Consider the following 23,493-nt stretch of genomic DNA (forward strand, 5'->3'; position numbering starts at 1 on the left):
AGAGAAAATGGGGGTGCAACGCTTCAACAGAGCAATTCTGGTACATAACAGCAGAAAAAAAAAAAAAGCGGCAACTCACTCATGTAAAAACGTCAATCCTTTGTTAGTTCAATCCATAAAAATGAGCCTGGGGGCAGAGAACAAGGCATCAGCTGATGCTGACTGAGCTACTGACTGCAACAGAACCATTTTGCGGATCCCCGCTTCTTTCAGCCTAAGGAAACCTCACGCGTCAAGCACCATTATTATGTTAGCGCTGAGCATTACGTCACAGGAGTCACTCAGAAGAAAAGGTAAAACAAAGAACAATGCAAATGCCAAGTATAAAGGGTAAGCAGTAGAAAAAGAATAAGAGAAAATAGTACGTGTAGTGTAGCAACAGAAAGTTGCAGAACAACAATGGCCCTCATTTACTATTGCAAACCCGACATGTATTGTCGGGTTGTGCGCCAGTTTCGGGCACATTGCGCCTGAAATTCTGTTTGCGCCACAATATGCACCCGAAATTCTGTCTGCGCCTGAATTTGCACCTGAAATTGCGCCTGAATTGAATAAACCCCAACTGACTCTCCATTTTGCTATGAAAACCCGAAAAAGGGGCGTGGACGTCTGGAAAAGGGGGCGTGGTCACAGAAAAGCGGTGGATTTGAGCTGAGGAAAACCCGACAGATCAGAGAATGTGTAAAAAAAAAAAGCAAAATGTAGGGAAAGTGTAAAATGTAGGGAAAACTTAGTAAATACCGTGGAAAATAAATTGTAGGGAATTAAAACCCACAAAGAAACCTACACAACACTCTTAGTAAATAAGGGCCAATGAGTTTGTTCTGGTTATTCAGCTCAAGATTGCCGAGGGCACCAGTTCTTGTGATCTAGACGGCCACTCTCTCTTGCGCTGAGATAGACTTTTTGGAAGTACCACTCTCTATAGGGTCTAAATCCAGGAAGGTGAGGGCCTGCAGATATCCATTATGTGCACTATTCATGTGCTCCATAAGTCTCCTGTTTAGCCAGGTATACTTGAAATTCTTCATGGGCTGTTCATGGGAGGTTGGAACACGCAATAAAACTGTGTCCAAGAAAAAACACAGGGAGCATATTACTTTAAAGCTGCAAAAATCATCTTTCTGTAATCGCCCTACAGAGACATCTACATTTACTACGGGAAGACAAGAAATTGGCTAAAATATTAGGAGGTTGTCTAAGAAAGGCTAGCACTTTGGGAGACCATTTATCCCCAAGTATTATTACATCCAAATTGACAGACACCTGGTACTTGGTTAAGAATTAAAGGAGTACTCCAGTGGGGAAACTTTTTTTTTTTTTTTTTTTGTAAATCAACTGGTGCCAGAAAGTTAAACAGATTTGTAAATTCCTTCTATTAAAAAATCTTAATCCTTCCAGTACTTATTAGCTGCTGAATACTACAAAGGAAATTATTTTCCTTTTGGAACACAGAGCTCTCTGCTGACATCACGCGCACAGTGCTCTCTGCTGACATCCCTGTCCATTTTAAGAACTGTCCAGAGTAGGAGAAAATCCCCATGGCAAACATATGTTGCTCTGGACAGTTCCTAAAATGGACAGAGATGTCAGCAGAGAGCACTGTGCTCGTGATGTCAGCAGAGAGCACTGTGCTCGTGATGTCAGCAGAGAGCTCTGTGTTCCAAAAAGAAAAGAATTTCCTCTGTAGTATTTAGCAGCTAATAAGTACTGGAAGGATTAAGATTTTTTAATGGAAGTAATTTACAAATCTGTTTAACTTTCTGGCACCAGTTGATTTAAAAATAATAATAATAATAATGTTTTCCTTTGGATTACCCCTTTAAGGGGTTCTTAAAATGTGGCACCAATCCATGCAGGACTGGCAAAAATAAGCCATGTGAAGTGTTAAGCATAAAATTCTTTCAAATAGCTAAATATATGAACTACAATTTGTCCTGTGTAGTTTATATTGTTGAATGTGAACAGTGCAATAAGAAATGTAGGTTGTACAACAAGAAAATGAAAAACCCCGGTACTGGAACATCTCACGGATATGAGAAGCAAGAGCATAAACAGGAATAAATCTAATGCCTCCCTCCATTTCATCAATCAACATAGACAGAGGCTTATTGGCAATTCACACTAGGAATGAGAACCCTGCAGGGTCTTAATGTAAGACGTGATTTGCTCTTTAACTATTAGATTTGTGGTTCTATGGATGTTTTTATTGTATTTGTTAAAATACCTAACAATCGTATGAGCTGTTTACAACTATAGAAACAAACTAATGTTTTGTTATGACTGCTTTTATAGCATATATATATATATATATATATATATATATATATATATATATATAAAAACAAAGACAAGGTCCGGACCCAGGATGGTTGCAGATAAAAGCTTGCGTTACTTTATTGAAGAAATCGCTGTACAAGGTAGGACATCTGACGCGTTTCGCACATTTATGTGCGAAACGCGTCAGATGTCCTACCTTGTACAGCGATTTCTTCAATAAAGTAACGCGAGCTTTTATCTGCAACCATCCTGGTGCCGTACCTCGTCTTTATTCTTATCCATTAGAAAAGCTGGAGGCGGTACCAGCCGGTCTATGGCACAGGTGGTGAGAAGGGCGTGCTAGCGGTGAGCGGCTCATACTTCGCTACATATATATATATATATATATATATATATATATATATATATATATAATATATATATATGTTATGTGCATATCTGTGTGTGTTTTAATTATATTCAGAACCACTCCCCTATTTGAAGGGGTATTTTAACTCACAGGAAAATTTGAAGAGAGTCCGGCTCACCTGCTATGTCTCGTGCACGGATCCACACCCAGACTCTCCGTGTCCAAATGGTAAGAAAAAACGAGATGATCCAGCACTTAGAGAAACTGCAGCTTTATTGATGAATCCCCATTAAAAACAGCATGGAACAACTTCAACACTTCACAAGGTCTGACACAGCTTGACGCGTTTCGAGCGCATGCGCTCGAAACGCGTCAAGATGTGTCGGACCTTGTGAAGTGTTGAAGTTGTTCCATGCTGTTTCTAATGAGGATTCATCAATAAAGCTGCAGTTTTTTTCTAAGTGCCGGATCATCTTGTTTTTTTCTTACCGTATATTAACTCTTCACACAGATATTCAGGTAATATCCTTGACAATGTGCGTGCCTCCGCAAGAAACGTGTCGGGAACACAACATATGTTTCACTTTTGATGTAGCGTCTGTAGCTTGTTTTAATGCATATCTAATAAAGCATCGTTTTTCAGCTGGAGATCTTTCCTTGGCACATACATCTTCATCTCTAGCTGTACAAAGATGGTAGAGACATACCCACAAAGGACTTTCAGCGAAAGGTGGTCCTACCAAGTACTTGTACTAATAAAGGGGTTTTCTGGTGTTGTAAAAATCAAATAGGCTGGAAATCTTGGGGAAAAAAAAATAAGACTTAGTCCCCATCACCAATCCCCGCCTCTCCCACTCTGACTCATGCTCGGTCCTCTGCCAGTCTACTTTCTAGTCCCTCCTGGCAGTGGATATGCCGCCACTGAAGCCTGTCACTGGTATGTAGCAGGTCACTGCTGCAGTCTTATGAAGTGCGTCGAGAGGGACCAGAAGATTAGATAGAAATATCGTTCTTTCGGCGCTGCTTCTCCCAACAAAGTCGAGACAGATATTCATTAAGCAGCTTTTATTGTAACACCAATGACGCGTTTCGGGTTGAAAACCCTTCCTCAGATTGGCATCTGAGGAAGTGTTTTAAACCCGAAACGTGTCATTGGTGTTACAATAACAGCTTCTTAATGAATATCTGTCTCATCAACTTTGTTGGGAGAAGCAGCGCCGAAAGAACGATATTTCTATCTAATCTTCTGCATATCTCGTGGGCAGATCTGCACCTTTTCCCACGCCCCTACAGCTTCGCAGCACTCCCTGATCTCCATTACAAAACCCTGTATATAAACCGTCAGGGTGATATGCACATTTTCATTGCGCTCAAGGTGAGCCAAATACCTACCTGTATCATTTCGAATTTTGCATATTGAGGATAATGCACTAGGAGCCTTGTGTGGCTTTTTTTATGTCTCCCGTTTCTACGAGAGGGACCAGAAGGTAGGGACTAGTGGGGGACCCAGGACAGGTCAGAGAAGGAAATTGATGAAGTGACTGACAAATCTTGAACCCCCATCAGTCTCTACTTGCTGGTTCCTTTTAACACAGGACATCACTGCTACATACAGTGATTGGCTGCAACAGTGTAGAGGCAGATCGGAGACCTGTATGTGGAGGGGGAATTGGAGGGGGAATTGGTTAGGTGACTGTTACCTAAAAAAAAAAGTTAAGCCAACCTTTAGAGTAGGGTCACACGGGCTTTATTTTGCTGTGTATTTGCTGTAGCAAATTTATCTACCCATTGAAGTCGATGGGTAGGAAAATCAGCTGCAGAAAATATGCAGCAAAATACGGCCCATGTGACCCTACCCTTAAAAAATTTTTTTTTTTAAATGTTGGACATTCCCTTTAAGCAGCAGCTCATCCATCGACATTCCTTCTGTAAATGTACTTATATTTCTCTGCAGATTTCAGAGGATGCCGCTGATCCAGCCAAAGATCCCAACAATCAAGGTGAGGACGAATTCGAAGAAGCTGAAATTGACAGACCCGAATTTGAAGAGAAAGGGGAAGTGGGGAAAAATGCAGTTTATCAGAAGGGAGAACCAAAAATGATGGTAAGGCCCTAAGAAAGGAGTCCTAAGTAAAGCTGTGCATGAATATCTAGTCATCCATCAATTTCCTGGATGTGATTGTATCCAATCTACACTTTTTGGAAGCTTTGGGGATATTGCACTTCCACTATTATTCCTCTGTGTCGGAATAGAATAAATGACAACAATTTACATATTTGAAAGGAAAAGGTTTCTGAAAAGTGGAGAGAAAATAAAAACATGTTGTGAGGTGGAGGGAGGGGGGGGGGGGGGGGTGCTACACTACCAGAGCAATTTATAGCAGTATTCTGATGTTAGATCACCTGTGAATCACCCTTCCCTGGAATGCACAGATATTCTATTGCTCAGCTACAATTATGCGCTCGGCTGGAGAATCAAGCCTCTGTGTGTCACTACAAACATTATTGCAGTTAGAGAATATAACCCGTATGTATTAATAAAAAGTGTTTATTCTAAGAAGGTGCATCCTCTCCCCCACCCAATGTAGAGATACCTTACCCAATTCAGCCTCCGTTCACAAAACGCAGGGAGATTTGGATCCGCATGTGTCTCTAATGGGGAATGGGAGTAGGGTCTTAGCAGGAGTTGTTTAAAAGTTGGTGATCCAATGGGAACCTAATAGAGGGGGTCCCTCACTTTGGACAAGGTTTATAAGTGTGGCTCCTGTTCTTGCCAGTCATAAGTGTGGCTCCCGTTCTTGCCAGTGCTTGTAAATTAAATAGATGGCCATCTTAGGTAATCTTACATTTAATGCCTGTTTACTGGGTGTGTGGGGAGCAGGACCTGCAGCAGTCAGCTGATCACCAAAGGACCTGCATTTTGAAAAGGGGTTGTCCGTCATGAGCCAAGAAAGAGGACAACATTTACAAACTGAAAATATAGCTTCAGATTAGGGATTCTAGTTTACCATTATACAAATTTATAGAAGATGCTATAAATGTATTTATACTGGGACACCACCAGATAGCTAATAGAATGCAGCTGCAGCACTCAGACACCTGGTGGCTCGTATTGACCAAGGCTTTTCAGTGGAGTATCCAAGTTGGCCAATAGACAAAAGTCGCCATTTGAGTCTGAGCTACAAAACCAGACAGTGCTATCTTCAATAGATTCTGTTTCTGATGGGAAAGACCTTTTGCTTATTTAAAAAAGAAAAAACAACTTGTCCAATCCATGTCTCCTATGACTGTAGATGTCACGGTATTGTCTGATTAGAACCGCCAGTTTCGGTGAGATCTGCCAACAAAAATATCTCTAAAAGCCGTTTAGATTTGTCTTTTTTTTTTGCCATGTTGTCCTCCTATATTATTGCAATGCGGACTATGAATATACAGTCGTAGCAGTTATCATGTCGACTATGGGGAATGTTCATGTCCCCTCCTTCAGACGTAATAAATAGGCCTCTGAGTCACATTGCCCTGCTTTGATATTGCCATTTAAATCCCTGGCTCCTAGAGGAAGACGATAAGAAAGTAAATTTGGTATTCTAAGGATTAACTGTATGTTTGTTCTAGCACTGACGTGGTTCTGTGCGTAGATGTCACGGAGATCAGGTATAAGCCTGGCATGAATTTATTAAAGGGGTGTTCCGGGCAAAAATATTTTATCCCCTATCCAAAGGATAGGGAATAAGATGTCTGATCGCATTCTATGCGGGTGCTGAATCTCCAGTTTCGGAAACCTCCGGGTTTCCTGGACTGGGGACTTGACGTCACGCCACGCCCCCTCCATTCATGTCTATGTGAGGGGGCGTGACTGCCGTCACGCCCCCTCCCATAGACATGAATGGAGGGGGCATGGTGTGACGTCACTACCCAGTCCTGGAAACCTGGAGGTTTCCGAAACTGGAGATTCAGCACCTGCATAGAATGCGGGTGCTGCAGGGAGATTGCGGGGGGTCTCAGCAGTGGGACCCCCGCGATCAGACATCTTATCCCCCTATCCTTTGGATAGGGGATAAGATGTCTAGGGGTGGAGTACCCCTTTCAAGGACAGAGCCCGATAGACTTGCCAAATAAATTTTAAAATTGTGGTAATGCAATGGATCTATTTTAGGGAGCCTTGTGCTATTTTTGTACTGGTGAAGTAGACTTTATTGAAGCATATGGGTCAGAAGATGTAAAGTTTTGTAAGGAGCAGTATATGGACATGACCTGCCTATAAAGCTGCAGATCTGGAGTTGTAGTGATCTGCTGTCAGAACGATCCTCTTCCACATATCTAGTATTCCAGTATGTAACAAGTCTACCTGTTTCTAGCTGTTTAGCTGTGGAATTTCTGTCCAGCAATGGTACGTGGATGTACACCAAGCAGTATAGTCTAAGAAGCCCTTGGTTATTCCTCTTAACCCACGTGAGGTAGAATGTAGACTTCTGTGTCAGGGCACTACCCTAGACATGGTCACCGATGGGCAGCCAAAGTAGATATGCACTGTACCAAAGGATGAGGTAGAGGTATAACAATATAGGCAGTAGGTCAGGACTGTCGGAGCTCTTTCAGAGTCAGATCCCAAGCACTGTTCTATGTAGGTGGGCAGATGAGTAGTCAGGTAACTGGCCGGGTCAAACACACGGGGGTGACGGGAAGGCAGCTCCCGCTGAGAGGGCAGAGAAGCCAGGCGACCCATGGCAATGACCTGAATGTGCCATGCTTTATACTTACCTGTAAAGTAAAGCTTACAGTAGAATGGTACAATATAGATGTGTGCATCTCCTGGTAGTTTTAGAGTAAGTTCACATGGGTTGGATTTGCTGTACAAAATTTCCGCAAGCAGTCATAAGGGAAATCCGTAAGACTAATCCGCAGATTTCATTGTGCATTGTGATGCAGATTTGCCTGCAGACTGTATGTATTAAAAAAATAAATAAATAAAATAGTCAATGATTTTGATACTATTGCGGATGCTGACTTCCCCACTCAAATCGATGAGGAAAATCTGCAAAAATGCAAGAAAAAAATTGACACATAGTTTGCACCTCAGGACGATTTCCATGTGGAAAACTCTGCAGTATGTGGATTTGGTAAAATCTAATTTTCTTGCTTTAGGGTCTATTCACACGTACAGTATTCTGCGCAGATTTGATGCGCAGGATTTGAAGCTGTGTTCAGTCATTCAGTTTACATTGAAATCTGCAGCAGAAAATCCTGCGCATCAAATCTGCACAGAATACTGTACGTGTGAATAGACCATTAATTGGTATTTTTCTGCAGATCTGTCTGGTGCACAGCCGCAGGGAAAATCCATAGAAAATCCATACTTTTGTGCATTGCATTTTTTTGCAGGACGTCAGTCGAACAGTGTTCAGAATAGCAAAAGGTCCAGAATGCTTCAGGACACCACACTTGGGCAGGAAAAAAAACAAAAAACTTACCTACCCTGCCACCTGCAGCACTTGTACGACTCCATCTGTCCCTGAGACAAGCACTTGGAGCTGGCCCTGCCGCTCAGACAGTCACTAGACAGGATACCGCTACGGCCAGTGATTGGCTTATGGTGGGCAGGTCCTGCTTCAAGTGCTAGTCTAGAAAGCAGGAAGAAGAGAGAAGATCATGGGACCGGATAGAGGAAAACAGGAGCTGTGTAGGACCGGGAGAAAGTAATTTGTTTTATCTTTAGAGGTCTCTGGAATACTTCTTTTAAAGAAATAAATGTAATAAGGTCTGATGTATCAGACAGAAGACCAGTAGATCTAGATGGTCCATTGCTGTCAATGAGGACTAGTCTGGCTTTTTACTAGGTATTAGAATGTTGTGATTGCCAATACTGCAGTAGTGTATCCTTACATACTATGAGATTTTATAGCTTTTCAATGATCCACTGGATTTCTAATCCTTGTTCTCATTCAGTTCTTACAGGCAGCTGATGCCAAAATGAGGTCTAGAGAAGAACCAGAAGAAGCTTACCAGGACGACCAAGAACAGGACATAGTATGAAAGCATTCTGTTTTTACAGGGATTGGGGGGGGGGGGGGGGGTAGATAATAATTTATGACAATAGACAGATTTATCCTTAACAAACCATTCACATTTGCCCTTTGGTGGTCTATCTAGGAGATAAGCCATTAATGTTTTAAACCCAGTTAAAGCATTTAAAAGGCTATATCTATCATAAACACATATGTAGGATATGACATACATGTCTGACAGATGTGTTTCCCACCCCTGTGAGCTAAATCTCTTTCCATAATGTGGATCCCTTAAAGGAGTACTCCACTGGCCAGCGTGGAAGTAAATGTTCGGAATGCTGTTTTCGCACTGCGGGGGTCGGATATGCCCCCCCTTGTGACGTCACGGCCACGCCCCTCAATGCAAGTCTATGGGAGGGGGCGTGACAGCCGCCACGCCCCCTCCCATAGACTTGCATTGAGGGGGCGTGGTCGTGACATCATTAGGGGCGTAGCCGGCCCCCCTCAGCGCGAAAACAGCTGGCCACATTTACTTCCACGCTGGCCCAGTGGAGTACCCCTTTAACTCTGTTCCTCCTACATGTGAGCCAACTCTCCATCCATTCCCTACTTGGATTTAGTGGCTGGTGGTTACTCAGCCCCTCAACAGGACAGAGGGTCCCTATTCTGAAGATAAGTTAGACTCACACATATCAGACAATTTTATCATCTCTTAATGGTTTACTATTTAATATCCATGATGAGAACACATAATTATTCCAATATAAAATATAGATAGGTGATAACTAGTTGATTGATGGGAGTCATACCACTGGGACCCCACCAATCACAAGAATGAGGGTCTCTTGTCCTCAGAGTAAAATGAATTAAAATGGATATGCTTGGCCTCTGATCCATTCACTCTATATGACTTCTGAAGATACCCATGTGCTGTAGTTCTCCTTTGGAAGTCCCATAGGGAGTAATCATGAGTTAACTAGGTAATGCTTAGCTATACAAGACCTGTCTGCTAGATATGCTTTCCTCTGTAAAGGCATATGTAAAGTATATAGCAGATAAATGGTAATGAATCCAGAGCATGACATACACATACATAAGGGAAGACATACACATAAAGCACCCTGACAATCGTGCCCTGTGAGGCGGGAGGAGCACTCAACTCATAAATACACCAAACTTAGTACTAGGAGTCCACCTTATTTTTTTTGGACTCCTATTAGATAAAACAGCACAAAACGTTGTGCCACTTGGCTACAAGCAAGACGGACCCGCAGCTATCTGTTCCTTACATAGAAAAGCATATTTAGCTGACAGATCCGCTATAAAAGCTATGGCCCAGATTTACCACTCTGTCTGAGACACAACCTGTCTGGTTATGTCCATAGAAACCAATCACAGCTCAGATTTCATATCTTAACACGATCTGGTAAAATGAAAGCTGAGCTGTGATTGATTGTTATAGACGTCATCTATATATCTATATATATATCTGCAGATTTTCAGGTTACTTATTCATTAAACTATCCCGCTTTAGGCAAATGTTTAAATTATTATTATTTTTCTTTTAATCCAAACTGGTATCAGTAAAATTGTGCGCTGAAAAATTGTATAGCCGATTATTATAGGACTTAGGCTATGTTCACACGCCAGAATTTCTGCATGAATTTATAGCCCATACACTTCAATCGGATTCCGCTGTCCCATTCACACTGCAGAATTTCCGCTGCAGGAATTCCATTGAAGTGAATGGACAATTAATTTCTGTGGAACTTTGCAGAATTTTCACACTGAATTCCGTACAGAAATTCTGCCATTTGAGGTCTGTTTTTTCAGATCCTGAGCTCCTACAGCTCCCTTGCATGTAAAATTGAAAGGGTTTTCCCATCACAGTTATATTTATCAACTTTGTTTCCTAATTTTTTTTAATTCTCACCTTTCAGGTGCCTCAACTTTTTTATTTTGTCATCGACGTAACCCTTATGGGGTTTTATTTGTGTGACTCCTTGTTTTTGTTTGTTTGTTATTAATGACATAATTTATTGTACTATATTAGTTTTTGTTCTGTTTTTATGTTTTACTACTTTTCAAAATAAAAAAAATAGTGAGTGCTAGGTTTATTTGGGGGGTAATTCAACTTGAGAAAAAACAGACATGGTCGCACATGCACCTTGATCTAAGGCTTCTCAGCAACATTTATTAAACGATCAGGTCTTTAGTGTACTTTATGGTCATGAAGTGCAAGCCCATTAGCCACGTCACGGCCACCTGTAAGTAGGGGCTCCCTAGCATAAAATGGCGCAGCACTGAGTGGCGACCACCACCGCCCCAACACCAGTGCCCACAGGTGGAACGATCCAACTGGCAGAGCAGCCAGTTGGGTCGTTGGGGGGTAAGCTGCAGTTTTTGGTGGCACCAACTTGCGGGGAAAAAGTAACTCATCACTATTTTGAGTTTCTTTGGTGAGCAAAAACAGATATTTTGGCATTGGCCATTTTTTATTTATTCATGCCCAATCCCCCATTTTATGTTAGTCTCCTTAAAGGGGCACCCGGTGCAAAACATCTTATCCCCTACCAAAAGGATAGGGGATAAGATGTCAGATCGCAGGGTTCCTGCGATCTCCGGGCCGGCAGCAGCGGTGTCCAGAACACAGGAGCTTGGAGCTCCCGTGTTCGTGATGTCACACCACGCCCCCCCCATTCATGTCTATGGGAGGGGGCTTGACTGCTAGTATGTAGCCGTCATGCCTCCTTCCATAGACCTGAATGGAGGGGGTGTGGCGGCTGTAGTCACCAGTCATCTGGCACGGAGCGGAGTTTGCTCTGTGCACGGATGACCGAGGTGCCGCGGGGGTCCCCATCGGCAGGAACCCCGCAATCTAACATCTTATCCCCTATCCTATTAAGATAAGATGTTTTGCGCCGGAGTACCCCTTTAATATAGTGCAGAGGCTTGTGAAAGCATTAAAAAAAAAAACTCCGTTGCTTACCTAGCCCTGGAATCCCCTTGGTCTGCCACAGATCCCATTCTCCTCTAAGCAGTCTCTGTGCTTTCTTCTTCCAAGACAAGTGGCTGATTGCAGGACCTTTCTGCTCAGCCAATCACTGGCCGAGACAGGACGCAGCTGCAAGCAGTGATGGGAGGCAGTAGCGGGAGGTAGTGGACAGCTGGAGACATGGAAGTAGGGTGGGAGGTAGTGGACAGGTGGAGACATGGAAGTAGGGTGGGAGGTAGTGGACAGCTGGAGACATGGAAGTAGGGTGGGAGGTAGTGGACAGCTGGAGACATGGAAGTAGGGTGGGAGGTAGTGGACAGCTGGAGACATGGAAGTAGGGTGGGAGGTAGTGGACAGGTGGAGACATGGAAGTAGGGTGGGAGGTAGTGGACAGCTGGAGACATGGCAGTAGGGTGGGAGGTAGTGGACAGCTGGAGACATGGAAGTAGGGTGGGAGGTAGTGGACAGGTGGAGACATGGAAGTAGGGTGGGAGGTAGTGGACAGCCAGAGACATGGGAGTTGGGTGGGAGGTAGCAGACAGCTAGAGACACAGGAGTTTGGTCTAGGTCCTCGCCATATATATATATATATATATATATATATATATATATACACATTTACTTACATTATTTTATGTTTTATCAAAAACTTTAACTTCATCATATGATAGATATACCAGCATGTATTAGATATACTAGTAACCCTAAAATAGCATGCCTAAGAGGCCTTCACTAGGCCCCCCCAGCCACCATGCACCTTGCAGTCGGGAGACAAACAGGAGATCGTGTAAGGCTGGGTCCACACTACGTTTTGTCCCATACGGGAGCGCATACGGCAGGAGGGAGCTAAAACCTCGCGCTCCCGTATGTAACCGTATGCGCTCCCGTATGTCATTCACTTCAATGAGCCGACCGGAGTGAAACGTTCGGTCCGGTCGGCTCATTTTTGCGCCGTATGCGCTTTTACAACCGGACCTAAAACCGTGGTCAACCACGGTTTTAGGTCCGGTTGTAAAAGCGCATACGGCGCAAAAATGAGCCGACCGGACCGAACGTTTCACTCCGGCCGGCTCATTGAAGTGAATGGCATACGGGAGCGCATACGGTCACATACGGGAGCGCGAGGTTTTAGCTCCCCCCTGCCGTATGCGCTCCCGTATGGGACAAAACGTAGTGTGGACCCAGCCTTATATAGGCCTTCAGAAAGAAGTATTGATGTCTATATACTATGAGGTGATGCTTGCAGATACTGATCCTTTTACAGATGACAAGTCCTGATCCTTTTACAGATGACAAGTCCACTTTGAAATAAATGTTCCCCTTTATCTTCTAACATGTCAGATCAGAGACTTAAAGTCATGGAGTGATGTCAGACCCTGGTTGGCTTAATATGGAGATTTCTGTAAGTCTGAGGTATGGCATTCATCCTATAATGGCTGCAATAGAGATTAATCACTTTATATAAATTAATCAGATTGGAAACAACAACGTGATCCTTCTCCATTAATGACATTTAATGATTTCCAATAAATCTATCTGTGTATATATATATTCAATTACATGAAAATAATCAAATTGTTATTGATCTGGAAAATGTGGCTGCTTACCTCCATGAATAGCATGATATCTGATCATTGGTCGCATGTAGTTTTGCAGTTTAACCCCTTGGGGTGCTGTTTTTGGAAAATAACAGCCATGATTTTCTAATCCTGTTCAACCCCTTTAAAATGAAATTCATCTTAAAGGGAAGGTCCACCTTTGAATATCACATTTGCGCTAACCTACTTAGTGTAAATATAACAGACTGTAGGGTCAGACAACACAAGATTTGGGTGTAGTCTGTTATTATGGAAACACATAGGTCTGCATAGGAGCTGTGGACACCAAATTATACTTTTTTTTTTTTTCTTTGTAAATTTAAGCAGTGGTCTCAAACTGCGACTCTCCAGATGTTGCAAAACTTCAACTCCAAGGATGCCCGGACAGCCAGCGGCTGTCCGGGCATGCTGGGAGTTGAAGTTTTGCAACATCTGGAGGCCACAGTTTGAGACCATTGAATTAAAGTGAATATGTCAGTTCTGTTTGCTGCTAAAATCTGCAGACTCCATTGGATAGCTGTTAGACTGAGATTCCACACAATTTTTGTCTGGCATTAATTTTTTTTACCAGAAAAAAAAACGCCAAAAAAATGACATCCTCATTTTCCACTTCTTTTTTTTTTTTTAATGAAAGAGTGGGTTTTAGTAGGAGTGTTTTTCTTTGGGATTTTATTTATTTAAGTCATGTGATGTAAGGATTTCTAATAATGAATTTGGGGGGGAAGCTGGAAAAATGGCAATTTTTATTCCACATTGCGGTTTTTGGGATTTATTTATTTTTTTAAATGCCATACCCCCAACATGTTGCAATTTTGAAAAGCTAGCACTAAGCCTAAAAACGCCACTAAATGGTGAAAAAAAACACAAAAAAACCACCAAAATAAAAAACGCTATGTGGGTCTGGCATTTCATAAATCCCTATTGACTCCCAGTCAGTGGTGTAACTACGCTTTGGAGAACCTGGCATCACAAATAAAATAAAAAAATATAATATAAAGGAAATAATAATAATAATATAAAATAAAAAGTGGAATCCCAGCCTTAGAGTGTGAAATGCAAACTGTACCTTTCCTGCAGCTAATGGTGGTTCCCAGGCTTATAGAAAAAAAAGACACCTTTTTATATCTGTTAAGTGTCAAGGAGGTGGAGCTTCTACAGTGCCACAGCCTCGCATGCCTCCTCGCTTGCCCTCTCCTCTCAAGTTCCTCCTTAAAGGAGATCTGAAGTGATAGACAACTTATCCCCTATCCGCAAGATAGGGGATAAGTGTCTGGTGACTGGTCGCAGGGAGTCTGAACACTGGGACCCCCCACAATCTCCTGTACAGGGCCCTCCCATGCAGGAGGCTTGTCAGCCGCAGCATGATGCCACAGCCAACACGCCCCCTCCATGTATCCTATGGGAGAGGTAGGGATGCAGTGTTCGTGCTTCAGCACCTTTCCCATAGAGCTGTAAGGGGAGGGGCATGTCTGTCGACCTAGCTGCGCAGAGCAGCGGCAAGGCCGGGTCCCCGTACGGGAGATGGCGGGGTATCCTGCAAATAGGGGTTAAGTGTCTAAAGCTGCAGTACTCCTTTAACTGACATACAGAGACTTGTACATCAGTGAAGGAGGGGCTTGGAGGTGGAGAGGCATGCCAGACCGTGACATTTTTAGCAGCTTGGCTCCACCTTCTTGACACTTGGCTGAGAAATAAAAAGGAGATTTTATAAGTTTGGCAACCACCATTAGATTAGTAAAAGGTACAGTTTGCTTTTATACCCTAACAGGGTGCCTTCACCTGTTGCAAAACTACAACTCCCAGCATGCCCGGACAGCCTTCGGCTGTCCGGGCAAGCTGGGAGTTGTAGTTTTGTAACAGCTGGAGGTATCCTGGTAGGGTACACTGAACAGCTATCCAACGGTATTTGCAGCGAATATAGCCATCAGATGCATCAGAATAAAACATAAAAAGTAGGATTTAAAGGTGGACCCCCCTTTTAACTAGCATGGAAGGGCCTTTTGCGTGAAGAAGATGGGAGTGCCTGCCAGCAAATTGCAGTGGCTCCTTTTTCTCCGATCACATACAGTAAGTTGCCAAATGTCATTATTGTCTGTAGGGTTAATAACTTTCCTCTGTGTCTTTTTCGCTTCCAGTGACAAGCTCTTGACCTCAGCTAACCTGATTTTTTTTTTTTGCTGTATAATTTTAAGCTTCTGATCCTTTGGGGTCGCCGTCGTTGGATTTTTAGGTGAAGCTTCAGTGTGCACATTATCATGCATGGCGGCGTCTTTGCACAACAACGTCTCATTCTAAACACGTAGCGGTTTCTCTGTCCTTTCGGAGATGACAGGCCACATCTGCGCTGATTCCAGCGCCGTGGGAATCGTGCTGCTGCAAAGCAAATCAAGAAAAAGCTATGTGCAGAGTAGACTACAGAAGAGACAGCGCGTGGTGCTATCTGGGTCTAATGGACGTATTATTGCACATAGAAGATCAGCATGAGCTGTGCCAGATGACAAACCCAACTTTTCTACACTATCTGCATGTGTGTATATCTGTGTGAATGTTATGCTGAGCAAACACTTTATTAGAAAGTTTCTAGACCGGCACAGACAGGGGGTTCTTTACTGTAAGAGCAGTGAGACTATGGAACTATCTGTCAGAGGAGATGGTGAACTATCTGCCAGAGGAGATCCAGATATTTATTCTGTTGCCGTATTTGGAGTCTGGAAGGAATTTCTCCCCTTGTTATGGGGCAATTGGCATCAGTCTCATCAGGGTTTTTTTCTGTCCTCTGGATCAACACAGTAGGGACACAATAGGGATATAGGTTGTCGGATCGCTTCTTTCATTTTGCACAGGCCTTGTTAAAAATGAAAGAGGCAATCTGATTGGTTGCTATGGGCAACTGGACAACTTTTCCTCTGGACGGGTTGTGATAAATCTCCACTATGGGGGAGATTTATCAAAACCTGTCCAGAGAAAAAGTTGCCCATAGCAACCAATCAGATCACTTCTTTCATTTTTAACAAGGCCTGTGCAAAATGAAAGAAGCGAGCTGATTGGTTGCTATGGGCAACTGGACAACTTTTCCTTTGGACAGGTTGTGATAAATCTCCACTATATGATTTGGGATGAACTTGGTTGGCCTCAACACTTAGATGAGGAAGACAACTGGGCCGTACCATTCCCATTGTTGAGGGTCTGTGTCCCCTATACAGTCTAAGGCCTTGTTCACCTACAATTTCTTAAGTTGTTATTTTGTGGCTCAATAGACTGCTGTTTTTTACAGACATATTTTCAGTCATTTTTTTTTTTTTTTATTGTCTGTTTTTTCGGTTACAATTTTTGCCTGTATTTTTAGATTTTTATAGGGGAGATTTATCAAAACCTGTGCAGAGGAAGAGTGGTACAGTTGCCCATAGCAACCAATCAGATGGCTTCTTTCATTTTTCCCAGGCCTCTTTTAGAAAAGAAAAAAGCAATCTGGTTGCTATGGGCAACTGCATCACTCTTCATCTGCACAGGTTTTGATAAATCTCCCCCTATATGTTTTTTGGGTCATTTACAGCACAAAATCTGTGCCAAAAATGGCTGTATTTTGGGCCATAAATGCAGTTCAGGCGAAATTCCACCAAAAGAATAGAATGTGTCGGCAGATAAGAACCATTTGGCCCATCTAGTCTGCCCAATAATCTGAATCCTATGAATAGTCCCTGGCCTTATCTTATATGAAGGATAGTCTTATGCTTATCCCTATCTTATATGGAGGATAGCCTTATGCTTATCCCTATCTTATATGAAGGATAGCCTTATGCTTATCCCATGCATGTTTAAACTCCTTCACTGTATTTGCAGCGACCACTTCTGCAGGAAGGCTATTCCATGCATCCACTACTCTCTCAGTAAACTAATACTTCCTGATATTACTGCAGAAACCTTTGCCCCTCTAATTTATACCTATGTCCTCTTGTGGTAGTTTTTCTTCTTTTAAATATCTTCTCCTTTACCGTGTTGATTCCCTTTATGTATTTAAAAATCTCTATCGTATTCCCTCTGTCTCATCTTTATTCTTTACATGTTAAGGTCCTTTAACCTTTCCTGGTAAGTTTTATCCTGCAATCCATGTACTAGTTCAGAATCTTCTCTGAACTCTCTCTAGAGTATCTATATTCTTCTGGAGATACGGCCTCCAGTACTGCGCACAATACTCCAAGCGAGGTCTCATCAGTGTTCTGTACAGCGGCATGAGCACTTCTCTCTTTCTACTGCTTATACCTCTCCCTATACATCCTGTGTACAACTACATAACTTCATGTGGAGCATACAGCAGCTGATATATACTGGAAGGATTAGGATTTTTCAATAGAAGTCATTTACAAATCGTTATCACTTTCTGCCACCAGTTAATAAAAAATAAATAAAAAAAATTCCACTGCAGTACCCCTTTAATTCCAAGAAGAATAACAGAGGGACAACGCAACACAAAGTATTAAGAAAAGGTATTTCAGAACCTATGTTTAAAGGTGTAGTACAGTATTAGGAAATATTGCTGCTTTCTTCCTCAAACAGCATCACATCTGTCCACAGGTTGTCAGTGGTATTGCAGCTCATCCCCAAATTACTTCAAGAGAACGAAGCTGCAGAACCAGACACAGCCCATGAACGCGTGTCCCTTTCAGGCAATAATTACCGAAACAGACATGTTGGGGAAGATTTATCAAAAACTGTGCAGAGGAAGAGTGGTGCAGTTGCCAATAGCAACCAATCAGATCACTTCTTTCATTTTTAAAGAGACCTGTGAAAAATGAAAGGGGCAATCTGATTGCCATGGGCAACTGCACCACTCTTCCTCTACACAGGTTTTGATAAATCTCCCCCAACGTTGAGCTAACTGAGCTGTCTTTTCCAGTAAATAATAGAGTGCCCCTAGTGATGAACTGCTGACATTACAATGAACTAATCATCTGGAACATGTTCCAAAGCTGCGGATCCCTGGCGTTACGTGTAAAGGAGCAGCACTTTAGTCAAGTTCTCCTTATAAATAATGCGCCGTTTTCATTAGCCAGGAGACAGACCACGGAAGCTTTCTTCTCCTAATACCCTATGAATTCAGCATGATCTTCCCAGAGAGATACCAAACCCCATCTGGTTTCTTTCCAGAACCACTTACAGCTAATACGCGGGATTTGATTAAGGATTCTGCCAGGAAACATTTACCGAGCCAAGTTACCTTCACGCATCCAAGCCCAGGAAGATTAGGGCTCAGCGCTGATATGGTGCTCGGCGGAGGAAACAGCTGCACACCCATCACATTCTGGAAGGCTTTATACAACAGTTGCTCTGGAGAAGCTGCAGCAGCAGCATCTGCATTTTAACCATATATTCCCTGGACTTATTTTTATATATGATGTTGTCACATACTGAAAGTGAACTTTTAAAGTACTCCACTGGAAAACATAATTTTTTTCATTAAATGGTGCCAGAAAGTTAAACATTTAAAAATCTTAATCCTTCCATTACTGATCAGCGGCTGGATGCTTAACAGGAAGCTCTTTTTTTTTTTTTTTCATTTCTTTTCTGTCTGACCACAGTGCTCTCTGCTGACACCTCCGTCCATTTTAGGAACTGTCCGGAGCAAATCTATCATGCTCTGGACAGTTCCTAAAATGGACAGAGGTGTCAGCAGAGAGCACTGTGTTCAGACAGAAAGGAAATTCAAAAAGAAAAGAACTTCCTGTGGAGCATACAGCCGCTGATAAGTACTGGAAGGATTAGGATTTTTAAATAGAAGTAATTTACAAATCTGGCAATGAAGGAGAAATGATGACACTCACCCCAAAGATGGACTTGCATGGATGACTTTATTGTGTGCTCGTCAACCAAAGTGCATGTGCATAGCAGCGTTCAGGCAGGTGAAGGCGGGCAAGGACGCCGGGAGACCCAGCGTGTAGGTTACAGCTGTCTGGCACTTCCGTGCTTCGTAAGACCATGGTCTTACGAAGCACGGAAGTGCGAGACAGCTGTAACCTACACGCTGGGTCTCCCGGCGTCCTTGGCCGCCTTCACCTGCCTGAACGCTGCTATGCACATGCACTTTGGTTGACGAGCACACAATAAAGTCATCCATGCAAGTCCATCTTTGGGGTGAGTGTCATCATTTCTCCTTCATTGCCATGTTGGTAGAATTCCTTCTTTTTCTGTAAGATTGAGCACTACCCTTAGGACTGTATCCACACTATACCTGTTTCACAGACGCATGTTCACTCTCAGCAATGCCGGATAGTGTTTCTACTTGGATAATTTACAGATCTGTTTAACGTTCTGGCACCAGTTAATTGAATTTGTTTTGTCCAGTGGAGTACCCAATTAATGTCTCTGCAGCTACATGACAGCTCCTTGCATTGCGAACACGTGTTGAGTCGTCTCCCCTACATGCATATAAAGACTGAGCATCAGGCCTTTCAGACTTTTTCATGAACAACCCGGAACTGAGATGGTCACATGAGGGTATCCACATGCACGGTATGATTCAGGACACTTGGCGCTATTTTCATTTTTCATTTATATATCTATTGTCCGTGTTTGCATGGGACCTCATCTTCTGTGAAGAACAGTGTCTTCCAACCCGTGTGCCTCCAGCTGTTTATAAAACTACATCTCCCAGTAGGCCCAATTTTTTTTTAAATATGGCTGGGAGTGGTAGAAAAGAAAAAGTGATACCCAGCTACCCTGATCCCCTGAAGCTGCCATTCTGATAGCTCACCATCCCCACTAGTCACTGCTTCTTCCTGGTGTCTGTGACATGTTATCCCCACAAGAACGGCCTGCTTAACCAATCCCTGACGAAGAAGGGTAACCACTGTGACCAGTGATTGGCTTAATAGGCCGGTTTCTGCAGGAATAACACATAGCACGAATAAGGAAGGAGCAGTGATAAGGGGCATCTGGAGCAGCACTATTATGCAAGGAAGGGGAGGGAGGAGGCCTTGATGCTGCAGCTCAGCACTGCCACTAGGGCTCACACTGCTGTTGTGCTCCGGTATATAGAGCTTTGTTGGAAGTTGAGTGAAGAAAAAAAAATGTAAACATGTCCCATTTTTTTCTCCGGGTGCTCTCCGGTAAAATACCTTATCCCCAACAGAACCCATTCAAGTCAGTGAGACCTGGTGGTGCCAGTTTTTCTCCAAACCCGTCCTAGGTCCATTTGCCACAAAAAAAAATAGCAGATTAGACATATTTTATATGGTATGTAAGAGCAGAATATTACTGGGACAGGTCCATCCTATGCCAACATGTCTCTATAGGGCAGTGTGATTAGGTGACAGATCCGCTTTACGTTTTTCCAGATTATTAGTTTTCTTTATGTAAGGGCCCTCTCTTCTAAACTAATTTTCCTCTAATTACTTGTCCTGATAATTATAGAGAAGCAGCAATAAAACTGCTAGCCCCCTCCCCCCCCCCCCCTCCACACACACACACACACCTACCTCCCGTCCTACAAGTGTTGCAGATCTGTCAGAACTCATTCACCCCCCTTATGTCGGATAAGGGGAAGGCTATTTTTGACTTCTTATAAAGATGAAGGCTTCTATTTTATAAGCCTATAAAACGTTGCTTTTACCGGTTCCCATCATTACACATTTCTATTTTCTCACTGTATGTCTAAAATACTTTTGGCAGAATCTGACCACATTGAGTGACTATTACATTTATGGGTGGGTAGGGAATGCTATTAAAATTCCACTCTGTGGCTCCATTTTGCTAGCAAGGGAACAATAGAGCCATTTATTTATTGAGGCATGTCAGATTGCCAGCATGCCCCGCTCCTGGCTGCGCCGCCATCACATGGCCCATTCTGTTAAGTAATTGTAACTCAACAATACAACAAATGGCTACTGCTAAATATGTTATTATGTGCGTATGGGACCCAGCCGCTCCTGTCATTACTCTCAGATTGTGACAAGCACTTAGATTATTTTAACTATTCGAAGCTGAGCTGCAGCTGACATCACAATCTTATCATTTACACTGGAGACTTAAAAGGCAGCTCTATTCTTTATTATCATGTCATTTTTGGGCACTAGTTTACTCTTCAGTATATCTTGATAGTGTTTAAAGTTCAGGGTTTTTTTTGGGGACAAAGGGGTATGGTTTCTCCATGAGGAGAGTGCCATAAAGACGTGTGGGGAGTAACAGGCCATTTACGCTCTACTTTGAATTCTGGGAAGCCTGATATGCAAAGCAGCATTCTGATGCCATCTTTTTGAGGTAGCTTTTCCTTCAGTTTAGTGTTTGACTACTTTGAAGCCTTAGGACATGACTGGGGGTTTAATAAGCAGAAACTAAAGAAAGTAAGAAACTAGCTTTCCTTTCCAGGGAATTTCTGGCTTGCCTTATAAAATCCCCAGTCTTGAAGAGAAAGATACCTCCAAAAGGTGGCATCAGAGAGTTGCCTTGCATATCCTTCTTCCCCAGCTTAGTTTTTGTAATACAAGGCTCCAAATTCCCTGCATAGACATAAAAAATATGTACAATTATCTTCAGCCTACAGCCACCACTAGAGACTTACCGCATACTGTTTCATTGATCGCTTTACTAATACAGTAGACAGAAAGCTCCCTCTTGTGGCAGCTGAAGGCACCCAGATTTTTATAAATTAAACCCCTTCCTGTTGCAATGTTGTTTTTATTTTTTTATTGCCTAAGGCTAGGTTCGCACAGCAGTTTGCATCCGACCCATTAAGGATCCTATCGGCTTATTTTTTTTATTTTTTTTATTAAGCCGATTGGACCCTGAAAAGGGTTGGATGCAAAGGGCTACTACCGCACTATTTTTTTTCTCCGCTAAACTCCCTTCCTTCTGGCCGGATTGCCAACGGGACTCCGAATAGCAGGTCCGACGGCAATGTGAACGAGGCCTTATTGCTCTCCACTTACTCTTAGTCAGATAACCTGTACTTTTTTAGTAACCATAATTTAGTTACAATGTGAAACCACTTTCTGACAGCTTCTCTTCCCACTTTGCCAAAATGGCATCTGTGCATTGAAGTTAAGAAAAGTGAATGTGATCATGTTGTGACCTGCATGTTTCTGCAAATCAAAAGTCTGGATGAAGTCTTGGATTTGGCAATAAAACATGTAGCACTGCCATAGTTGCTGTACAGTTCTATTCTAGCTTCTCCGAACACCCTATGCAGGGTTTGCTTCAGCAGTCCTAGACACATCCCCTGCTCTTTGATGGACCAACATTGATGATCGTCCCCATACTTTGAGAACAGTAAATGTATCTTAGACTATTGTAGCACACTGTGCATAGGGTACATTATGGAATCGTATGGCCATGGTCGGGTCTTGAGGATTGAGCACCCTTGGACTTGAAGTCTGACACTGCACCATTCATCTACTTTATATGGACTGGGCATAGAATGGTCTTAGAAGCTGGTGACCATTATACATGAATGCAGAGGGGACCAGGAATCGGTTGATCCTTGGCAGAAGTACCACAATGGAGGGCACCAAGTACTTCATCTATACTTTTTTTTCCTTGTTATGTCAAATTTTAATCAAGCACTGGAGGGTGGCCTTTTACGATAAGCTTTTGATCTGAGGTCTACATCTTCTCTTCTGTTGTATCTTATACATGAATCTTATTACCTTCTTTGCAAAGCTTATTATGTTGTTCTATTTTTTATGTTTTGTAGGAAGAACGTGGTGGTGAACCAGACAATGTAGATGACCTGGAACATGATGAAGGAGCAGATAACATAGATGAAAAAAACAGAAGAGATGGATATTACTGACTATAATAAGAGCCTTATATGAGGAGAGAAACAAGGACCAGACTATCAGACCATAGGATTGTGGCGGCGACAGGTTGCGATGGCTTTGGGCCTTCTGGAGAATTGGCCTAGACTGTAAATGGCTGTGTAAATATCAGAAGCACTGGGGGGTCAACGTCTCCATTAAAAACGCATTTTGTGCAGATGAAGAATATACATATTTTTTCATTACTTTTGTGCAGATCCCTCTTTGGTCTTTATCTTGTATAAACTTTTCTGTGGGTCTTTAACCCAGATGACTGTGGTGACCTACATATGTCTGGTCTCTAGACTGATCTTGGTACAAACAAGATGAAGAATGTTCTGATGTTCACTATACAAGAAAGCTTTTTTTAATATGATCATTGTATTACTGAGTCCAGCCATTCAGGGTCATCCCTTCTCCATCTGTGGATCGCAAAGTGAGTGCGATGTTCTGCATTTCTGGAAACATAACCGAGGCT

The 23,493-nt window shown here is 42.7% G+C and overlaps 1 protein-coding gene across 4 annotated transcripts in view; it reads left to right on the plus strand.

The window, feature by feature from the left end:
- Positions 1-23,054, plus strand: part of LOC130293500 (Golgi integral membrane protein 4-like) — a 125,779-nt gene extending 102,725 nt beyond the window's left edge. For 2 of the 4 annotated variants that reach the window (XM_056542275.1, XM_056542272.1), the window contains exons 12-14: positions 4,584-4,733; positions 8,576-8,656; positions 22,913-23,054. In XM_056542275.1, the coding sequence (XP_056398250.1) occupies positions 4,584-4,733; positions 8,576-8,656; positions 22,913-23,011 (330 nt within the window). In that variant the 3' untranslated portion in view covers positions 23,012-23,054. Of the gene's footprint in view, positions 1-4,583; positions 4,734-8,575; positions 8,657-12,970; positions 13,043-22,912 lie in introns of all 4 variants that reach the window. The other 2 variants (XM_056542276.1, XM_056542277.1) reach the window with 2 other exon arrangements.
- The last annotated feature ends 439 nt before the right edge of the window (positions 23,055-23,493 follow it).

The sequence above is a fragment of the Hyla sarda genome, chromosome 10, assembly GCF_029499605.1.
Source record: "Hyla sarda isolate aHylSar1 chromosome 10, aHylSar1.hap1, whole genome shotgun sequence".
NCBI lineage: Eukaryota > Metazoa > Chordata > Amphibia > Anura > Hylidae > Hyla > Hyla sarda.